At 32.7% G+C, this 10,529-nt stretch overlaps 3 protein-coding genes across 4 annotated transcripts in view; 1 reads left to right on the forward strand and 2 right to left on the reverse strand.

Annotated features, from left to right (window-relative positions):
* Positions 1-3,249, reverse strand: part of LOC128675168 (uncharacterized protein) — a 47,007-nt gene extending 43,758 nt beyond the window's left edge. For both annotated transcript variants that reach the window (XM_053754390.2, XM_053754389.2), the window contains exon 1: positions 2,899-3,249. The gene's annotated coding sequence lies outside the window, so the exon portion shown is untranslated. The remainder of the gene's footprint in view (positions 1-2,898) is intronic.
* A 1,835-nt stretch (positions 3,250-5,084) lies between these two features.
* LOC128675172 (uncharacterized protein) lies at positions 5,085-7,666 on the reverse strand. The gene is made up of 3 exons (XM_053754396.2): positions 7,472-7,666; positions 7,213-7,395; positions 5,085-6,766 (listed from the first exon to the last, which is right to left on the reverse strand). The coding sequence occupies exons 1-3, from the start codon at positions 7,518-7,520 to the stop codon at positions 6,549-6,551; spliced, it is 450 nt and encodes a 149-aa protein (XP_053610371.1). The 5' UTR covers positions 7,521-7,666; the 3' UTR covers positions 5,085-6,548.
* Positions 7,667-8,886: 1,220 nt separating this feature from the next.
* Positions 8,887-9,997, forward strand: crok (crooked). Its single transcript, XM_053754398.2, has 3 exons — positions 8,887-9,059; positions 9,155-9,316; positions 9,637-9,997. Exons 1-3 carry the CDS (start codon positions 8,999-9,001, stop codon positions 9,855-9,857), a joined length of 444 nt encoding a protein of 147 aa, XP_053610373.1. The 5' UTR covers positions 8,887-8,998; the 3' UTR covers positions 9,858-9,997.
* Positions 9,998-10,529: the final 532 nt, after the last annotated feature.

Genomic DNA, 10,529 nt, shown 5'->3' on the forward strand with positions numbered 1-10,529 from the left:
TTTTATTATGACATTATCATTTTTTAAATATCAAAAGTGAATTGTTTCATAAGAAGAATCCTAAAATCGTATTCATTCATTATAAACGCATACGATAAAGCCATAGCTTTATCGTATGCGTAGAATGTATCATACATCGCTATTTTTCTTGGTCGAGTTCTCCTTATATACTTTTATGTATTTTTCAATTAACATTGCAGCGCTATATTATATTTCCATCTATCGAGAGTTGTTGCTTTAATAGACACAATCCACGTGACTCATTCAATCTAGCCAATTGGTTTGAACTTGTTCATTGAAAACACCAGTTATCGCCAGTTGAGTTTACGCCGGGCCTAAACGCATCTATATAAGTTTGATATATTAAATAGGCCATGAAGATATAGATATATACTGGAGCTACCACTTCCAAGAACTTTTTGATGCAAGTTACATATATTGCTATCTCTTTCTGAGGTCTGACCTCTCTTTTTTACGTACTGATACATACATAGGCATAACGTACAGTCACCGTAACCTTTCACCACGCAAGAAGAAGAGGTTGCAGATGACAGACATAGCAATACAGTACTTTGGATCAAAAAGTTCTTGTGAGTACTGGCTCCAGTATTTCCTATCGCAGAACGGTATAGCTATAGGCCAGGAAAAACGTTAACGCCTGGTTTATGCTAGAACCTAAACCTAACTCTATTTGTATGGCTTCGTAGCAGATGCACTTCATACGACCAGTTTAGATTCTAGATTGATTGCCATTTAATCAAATCTAGGACACAACTAACGATGTTATTTTATGGCTTTTCTGTTTGGGAATAGGTACCTACTAATCATTAAGTGTTTACAGACAAATTGGTAAAAAAATTATGGTAATATTTAGCAGTGTACATACATCTGTATATACCTCGACAGTAAAACGACATTTCACCTTCTACGCTTCGCTTTACTATCTCGGTATAAGTACCTATAATCTACTATTTCCAATCAATGTTAGGTTAAATTACGCGCTATTCCATTTCTAACCCACTGAACTAAATTTAATACGAATTTAATCTTTAAAAACTCCATCTGGGTAGTGGGTATAAATACATAAAGTACCTTTCAATAATAACGTTCCTCATTTACCACAAAGGCATTGTGCATAAATGTCAATAATTCGTCTGTGTTCTGAAATAAAACATTTCTTTGAAAGAAAATCCTTTTTTATTTTAAAATAGAGTGGTTATTGAGAATAAATGCGTCCATAAGATAAAGTATCTACAATTCTATCCGAGCGCGAAAGCAGTGAAATTGTACAGAGTTATTTATTTGCGAACTCTGAAACAGTTGAATATTTCAAATTGTTTATTTGTTCTTTGCATTATAAAATGGAATTGCGCCATTTTTAACCTTGCGTTAGAGGTAAAAAGAAAAAAAAAGTGTACTAATTTCATCTGTGATATGGATCACCATCACCGATTCCTAAAATGTTTAGTTTACCTAGTTTACACATTTTTCAAATTTCCCATTTTAGTAAATTGGAATAAGCATCTTCAGTTTAGATCTAGGTACATAAATACATACAACTTAGGTAACTAAGTAGATCTAAAGTGAAGAAACAACATTACGGAGTACCTACATTATTACTTCGTCACGAACCAGGGCTCATCGGAAGGTCTGCTAATGGAATCAGTAGCTCTTGACATTGTGAGGAATATATAGGAATTGGCTGTGTGCCCTGAGGACATCGAATACAATCGAAACAAAAGATCGATTGGCCTACATATTAGATTGATTTTCCAGCCCAGTACATTTTATAATATCTTAAAGGTTTCGTGCTTAAGTTTCCCGCACACAAACGCTTACAGCTACTTTCATCCTGGATAACGCAACTCTTAATTTCTGGTAATGCGCATCAAAATTATAATGCTTGGTACATTGAATTAGTAGGTACTCCGACGAAGTAGGTGCCTACTAATTCCATGTATTGGTATGTGGCTTCGTGTAAATGGACTAACGTCAATTCTAATACCTCGTTTTAGGCGGTTTTAGGCGTTTTAAAATCGGACACAGTAGCGTTATACAATGTATACTCGATAACAACAGAAAAAGAATGGTATATTGTCAAGTACACAATCATGATAATAAGTATTATTATGTATAAATTCGATAGTCTGTCTATCTGTACGCTACAGCGGGTGGAGTTGTGAACAACAGCTAAATATTCAATGTATATATTACCTGTGGAATGGGCACTCGATATAGTTACTAAAAACGATTTAAGTACCTATACAAGTTAAATGTTTTAATTAAAACGTTTCTCTTCATTGCCATGCCAAGTTGTTTGTAATTCCGCTACATTTGATAATTGAATTTATATTTACCTTCCTGTAACAGTGTCAGAATATTTAACTCTATAAGAAAGCATAGAGGTTTTTCCTGCACGGTCCCGAAACGTGTTATAGTATACAAAGAATTATGATCAAGTTTTAGAAACGCTTTGTTGGTCATAAAAGGTTTTGTAATTTACCATAATCTCTATTGGACATATGAATATATTGAATATATTCACATAGTCCTTGTGGACTATGTAATATTTACTAGGTAAAAACAAAACCTTTTATGATCAACAAATGGAACCCATCAATGGATCAAGGTAGTGACGAAGTAGTGGTCAAGACCTTTCGGTTTAACCTGGTAGGTACCTTTCGGTTCACAAAGGTCCCTGTCTTAACCGTTACACCACCACCGCTTCATTTTTTTTAGAAATAATCAAGTACACAATCACACATAATTATACCATAATGCACAGATTTTGATTTTTAACAGCTAGGAACCGATTCAGTCCATATGCGTGACCTAACTATAGAGTCAAACTTGATAAACTCCGCTCAACAGCTCAGGAAATATTTAAAAAATACTTACGCCGTTTGAAAAATACCACGGCTCCTTCGGAAGCTCGCAAGCCAACGGATCAACTTCACTCTCAGAACCACTAATCGTCAGTTATGAAGCTCTCAAAACAAAAAGAAAAATAAATAAATGTAAATGAGACGTCACCACTCAATTAACGCAAAACAAAAACAGTTCCAGTACGACGTTTAAAAAAACGCGTCGCTAACCAATGGTTACTTAATCATTCCTCACAAAAATGTGTAGCCGGCGTCGACGCGGCTGAAGTATGAATTTTCCTCCACCGACGCCAGAGGACTGAGGGCTGAAACCTAGCCTACGGGAAAATATCAAGCCTCGACCGGGATTCCGATGAAAATACGCTCTCGGGAGCTGCGGCGGACGCATACTGACTCGCTTACTCTGACCGTTCATGTATGAGTCAGAAGAGGACCGATGAATCATCGAAATAGCTTACTTCAAATGTCGACGACTCACGACTGCTCCCGAAGGCTATCGGCTAGAGGCAACTAGCGAGAGCTCAATGAGCAATGATAATTCATTATTATGAAAAGGACATTTTCCAGATATCTCCGTCTACCGCTTTAGTTCAATTATGAATACTACGGATAATTGTTTTCGTTAAATTAATTTGCTTGAGAATGTTAATTGCTTTCAGTTTGAAGTATACTCTGTTTGTCAAGTATAAAAAAATCATACCTATTTTTTTAATAGTAATAAATGAAAATCAATAAATTATTACACGATGATAAACAACGGCAGGTCACTCCAAAAATATATTTGGTGTGATATTAAGCAGAAGATGAGTTACATTTATTTATAGACGGATGAATTAAATGATTTTATTTATATTATTATAGATAGTTTACACAGTACAGTTTCAGTCATATCCCTAAATATAATTACTGAAAAGCTTTCGTGAGATCGCTACGAACTCTACAAGCTACGACTATTCAATGGTCTACGACCACGATCTCCGTTTGCTACGAGATTGGAAAATAGTATCTGTGCGGGCGGCGGGCGCAGCGTAGACGCGCGTTATATAAAATGCAAATATAAATCACACAATATTTTTCTCAGTTGAGTTGTTGTGTGTAAAATGCAAAAGATTTTTTTACAATTCCGGAAATAATTTCCCTACGATATATGCGCGTTATATGGGAAGTAAAATTAATGTCACGAATAAAAATATAACATTAATTTGATTTCATTAAAGCTGAAGTGAGAAATAATAATTTTAATTACGGGAAGTACTTATTAAATCGGTCGGAATAATTTTACACTTTGCTTTTAGCAGTTAGGTACCCTAACTGATATTATAAATGCGAAAGTAAATTTGTAACTGCTTAACAAATCATCTTAAAATGTGTCTTACTTGTAGTCTGAAGTACGGAGAAGGATATTAAACTTTTCGTTCCGGAAAAGAAATGTTCATGGAAAATGATAGCGGACGAATCCGCGGGCAAAAGCTAGTATCTTGTTGCACCTACTGTAATTCTACTGTACCTATTTCTGTAATTGTCTACTACTACTACTAATACAGTCCTCTACACTTAATACAGTCATCATCTTCCTTACAATTTCGCATCATTTGGGATCAGCGCAATGATTTTTGTCTCAATAAGTTTCTACTTTATAATCACGTCCACTCCTATCACACCTCCATATCCTATCACACAGTCCATCCATATCTTAATCTCACTTTTCTTCTGTAACCAGTAGGTAACCTCATGAAGCGTAAAAAAATAAGCCTTAAAGATAGTAAACACTGAACCAAAAGAATGTTGAAGTAGGTAACCACATACTTCAACATTCTTTTGGTTCGTTTTCTCTCTTCTACACATTATGTATAGTGGACATGTCCACTAGAAATGAAAACTACCATAAATATTTTCTTATCCAAGCAAAGTTGTGAAACTTCCACAACTGCCGGCAACTTTGGAAGTTTACAAAATAGATCATTTAATTTACAATAACATCACAAGGGATACAAAAGTATATTCTAATATTTCCAGACATATTTGGCTAAACTTACCAGGAAACTTTCGATAATTTTCCTCTGTAATATGCCTAAACTTCATACAGCTTTGGTCGATACTTAATACCCAAGTGGCAAGTAAGTCTTGTTTCCGGTGATGGAAAACATCGTGAGGAAACCTGCATTCGAAAATATAGAACGTAAGAATTAAAGAAAAAACTTTTGTCTTCATAACTTTATTTAATCAATAATGTATATAACGTTATCATTATATTCTTTCTCGGACTACTTACAAATTATGGACGGTATATGTATAAATAACTAATTTTATATATGCTTACATCATACATTAAAACAAACGTGCTTCCACGAGAAACCTTAGAGGTACCTTATGAAGGGCAGTCGATTACAAAAAATAAGATATTATAAAAATAAGTAAGTGCACCAAAAGGTACCTTTTCTCGTAGAATGTCACGAATGTCGAATGTCTCGTAGAATGAATAATTTGAATTCATGAGTAAATAATATAGCTAACAGATATGCTAATTAGTTATTAAAATATGAAAACAATTAGTTTATTTCATTTCTACCTCAAAATATCAATGATTTTACATGCTGTTTATTAAATTTTCTTACATATCTTGAAATCAACCATTTGGTGGGAATATTTTAATTGAACAACATTATAGTTTATATTGTAAACTAAATAAGCCGCGGTAATATAATAACGGCATACATTCGTATGTATGTCGTTATTATATTACAGCAGCTTATTTAGTTTAACGACTTAGTAGACGTTTAATATTTTTTACAAGCTTACTGTACAGAATTTATAAACATAAAAATCATATCACTCTACTTTATGTTCACTTTTGTCATAGACTGATATTATGTATATTTCATAAGAAAACTGAGTTTTCTACAATAAATACACAAGTAAGCCAAAGTGCCAAGTGTGTAAACTAGTTATAAGTGAAATAATGCAAGTTCTGAAACCACAAAAATGATGTATAAAAATTGTTCAGAGATTCTTCACCGTATCTTAACCAACTACATGAACTATTAAGCCTATAAGTATAAAGTAAGTGCAGTGCAGCAATTGCCCTAAATTGAGATTCGAAAAATATAAAACTATGGACCTTTTTCAAAATATAAAAACTTTAATAGTAATAATGAAATGGACGGACACAATGGACATACTGTCATTTTGAAAGAAATGTAAGACATGGAAAATCAAGTAACTTATCTTTGTATATGAAAAAATATGTAAAAATTGAAATGCATGTCCTAAAAAATATAATAAGCTTAAGTATCATCTTATTCATATACATTTAGATTTCGTTTTATGATGTTAAACCTTAAATCCTTAACATTTTTGAGACAACTTGTAAAAAGTATACCCCATTTTTTGTAAAATGTTATAAGATAGCTGATGATGCAAAACATATACTGGGTAACATAAAAATTAATGACCTGTATTAGGCACCTAAAATAGCTGAAATTGATTATTCAGTTGTGCATTGGTATGTATGGTAATCAATATCATAACCAAGACAAAAAAGAATTTTGCATTTCATTCCTCTGATTAGTATGATTCATGATCATTTACTTACACAAACTAAAAGTAAACACTTAATTCAGTCATTTTAAAGGCACTTTTTGACAGTATCTTATAGCATACAGCTTACAGCATACATTTAAGTAATAAAGCAAATGTGATTGTGCTTAAAATTACAACTAGAGAGGATTTAAGGAATGTGGAACTGTTACACTCGTCAGACGAGCAGTAGCATTCTTCCCAATAAACTCCATTAGGGTATACACCCCAATTGCAGACTCCTGTGACTCCATTGTCAGCAATAGAAGCACATCTTCTAATAACTTGACGCCAACGGCCATCCCCTAGAAAAAGAAATCAGACATGTTTAAGCATAACTATTAAACTCTATTCTTGTTATGTTATAAACATTTGATATTTGTATGAAATTTAGATCTTGGACAAAAAAATTCTTCAAAATTTAATTTTTGTCCAACTATGAAAAACAGATGAAGAATCTGTTAAATTTCATAAAGCTCAACACTATCAGCAAACAGTTTGCCAAACTATGGTGATTTCGCATACATTCCATCAACAACCTCTATTAGCCCTAATAGTCATCATGTCAGGTTGTTGCACTGGAGTCCCAGGTTCAAACCCAGGTCAAATCAAGATGGACCAAGAAGACGAACCTAATTTTGGCTGAAGGCAAGCTTCAGTCAGACACTGACTTCACAGTATTTCATTAAAATAATTTCACAGAAATATTCCAATCTTTATTGTAGATAAGTATTAGTATAGATTTACTTACAAATGAATCCTCTTGGGCTTTGTTGAGTAAGTTTCATACAAAATGATCCAGGCATATGAGATTCATCACTGCTGCATTCTACCGCTATATGGCTTTCTCTATCAAACTTCTTATATGCTCCACATGTGTCATCCCCTTTACTGTCCTGAGATGATGCGCACTGATAGCAACGTACGCAAAAGGCTAGAAATCAAGTAAAAAATCAGCAACCTACCTTAGATACGAAAAAACAATTACAAACAAACATAAACTGGCTTACCTGATGGAAGAATACAAATCAAAAATATTAAACATACATTAGTAGTCATTTTGTTATGTTATTTTATTTTGTTATTATGTACTTAATCAATTTAATTGAAACAATTGAATAAATGCAGCGAAACGAACACACCCTAAACAAAACTTAATTAACCAAACCAACCAACCAAACACAAAACGAACTCAACTGTCAATGTCAACGTAGTGTCTGGTGTAATGTCATAGTAGTGAAGAAGTGGCGACTAGGGAGGGACTAATTTAGAACGAACCTACTTACTATGAAATTAATGGATCGCCTAAAAATTGTCGGGACGACGAAGATCATGTCTGTATCTCACTTCCCCTGTAAACCGGGCTTACGTATCTCATTCACACCTACACCACACCACATAACCTAAACCAAGAAGAGCTTTCTCTGGCAATAAAGGCAACCAACAGCTTTGTGCTATGGTAATTGAGCTAAAGCGCTGATTTACAGCTGTACTGGTAAAACGATAAAGCGATATTTGATAAATAAATAGGTATATATTATAAACTAATAGGTATTATTGTATGTGATTGTTTGTGATATAATTGTTTGAAAGTTTAGGTAGTTAAGAAAAATATCTTAAAACCTTATATACACTTAGGTACATTAACATACACTCTATCAAGAAAGATAAGAAAACATTTTTTTAACAAACTACATTTTTTCAATTGCCTAAATAGCATGGTCAAGCCAATAGAAGGCAGCGCTTCATTCATTTATTTTCTTAACTTTCTTGATTCTTGACCATGGAATTAGTAGGTTACTGCACATTTATCCCGTCAGAGTACAGCACTGTATGTTAGGTACACCAAAAGTTCTGCCGCCTTTTGCTATGTCGATTAAAACGTTTATTTTAGAGTACTTTATTAATCCTTTCATTATGTAAGCATTTGTTTGTGAAAATATACAACAATATAGCATATTCGGGTGCCGAAATATTGGGAAACATAGTTTTCCCATAAGATAAAAAAACTTCGAAAACTATGGAATAGGTACGCCTTACGCTGTAAAATTTTCGAGTCAGTAAATAGTCAAAAAGAAGCTCGAAACACCTCACACGTGAAGACTTATTAAAATATGGACTTCATACAGGTAAGATCTTCAGTCAAAATAAAGTTTATATCAGTTTTATGACCACAGTTGATCAAATAATGCAGAACATAACCTAAAATAGTGTTATTATTTTCAGGATAATACACTAATTCCTTTCTCCTTTTTTGGCAATGTTTATGTATCTTAGTTGTATCAGTAGCGCCATCTGCGCTGAGCTTTGTGTAATATGCCTCATTAGTAGGTACTCACTACTAATTCCATGGTTGTACCTATCTGTGTTAGTGAGTTTTCTGAATCGAACTTTTCGTTCAACACTAATCTAATCTGCCAATGTCAAATAAAAAAAAAATATCGTTCGTTTGATGTTCGTTTGTGTTTCTGGGGTTGTTTTTGTTTGGAATTTCATTTGCAGCTTTTTTATAATACAGCAGCTTTTATTTAAAAAAAATGGCTCAGTGGCTGAAATTTTTTCTAAGTATTATTGTACTACTTTGTATCTTTGAATGCGGTGAGTATTTGTTGAGAAATATGGGGTTAGAAATCAGTGGTCACGCCCTAAGGCTCTGACTTACCTGTTTTTAAAATTTAAATTGCATTTTACAGCTTTTGGAATTAAATGCTGGAACTGCCGTTCAAGTAACGATCCAAAATGCGCCGATCCTTTTGATAACAGTTCAGTACCTATCACTGATTGTAAACAAGAAAAAGGACTGTCGCACTTACCCGGTATAAGACCACAGATGTGTAGGAAAATAAGACAAAAAGGTAAAGTAATTAAGTGTTGTTAGTAGCATTATTAGTAACATATCTCAACTCTTGTCTAATACTAATTTTAGCAATGATATTATTATAGTATAATTTTTTTATTTAAATTAATTTAGTATTTATTATTTTAGTTTTAATTTTTAACTTATGTTGTAAATACTTTTATTCTTTTAGTATATATCATTGAATAGAAAGCAATAAACATAATTTTAAAATTAATTTTATTTTAAACCTAAGTGTACTTCAATAGATATTCTGATAATGATTGCAGCATTATTGAAAATAATTAGGTTGCTAATTTATAAATTTTATCCTTCCAGTAAATGGGGTGTGGCGTTACTTCCGAGGCTGTGCATATCTTGGTGAAGTTGGTATTCAAGGAGATGAAAGATTCTGTCTCATGAGGACTGGCACTTACAATATTTTCATTGAGTATTGCACATGCAACAGCAAAGATGGTTGCAATTCGTCTTTTTCTTTTTCTCCAATGCCAATATTGTTAATGTTATTATGCACCAGCCTGTATAAGGTTTTATTATAAGAAAAGGCTGTTGGGCAAACATAACAAATTGAGAGTTCTAATTTCAAATGCTTTTATGGAAATTTTCCTGAAAATGTGTCTTTTGCATCAAAGCAATGGAGAATGAATTTCAGATAGTAGTTAAGCTTTGTTACCTACCTTGGAATATTTCTTTTTCCTTTTTATCAATAAACCTTGCTTGTGAAATGTATAAATATTAGTGTAAATATGTTTCTACCACGGACTTCAGTACATCTGATTGTCACATGTTTAATTCAAACTGAAGTAGAAAATATTACATGTACTCATTAAGTAGACTAAAAAAGTTCAAATTAATTCTTAAGGTCTATTGTGTCAGCTGTTGCATAATGGTTTGCCTGATTTTATTACTCTTAATTAGGAGTTGCTTTTGAATGGAGAATGTTTTACCATTTTTACTTTAATTTTATTTTTATATAACAATGTAAGTTATACTTTATAAATCTATTCTGTAAAGGCCCAAATGGAAATTGAGTTAATCAATTTCTTTTTTTATAATATAACTTTACACTCACAATAATAACAAAGTTAATTATGTATGATATATATTATCATGTAATATAATTGAATTTATGTATGTAAAATCTATTTTATGTATGTACATTTCTTATAAGACTGAACTCCGTCCTTAAATATGTTGTATCTTGTAAGAGA

The sequence above is a fragment of the Plodia interpunctella genome, chromosome 14 (assembly GCF_027563975.2).
Source record: "Plodia interpunctella isolate USDA-ARS_2022_Savannah chromosome 14, ilPloInte3.2, whole genome shotgun sequence".
Taxonomy (NCBI): Eukaryota; Metazoa; Arthropoda; class Insecta; order Lepidoptera; family Pyralidae; genus Plodia; species Plodia interpunctella.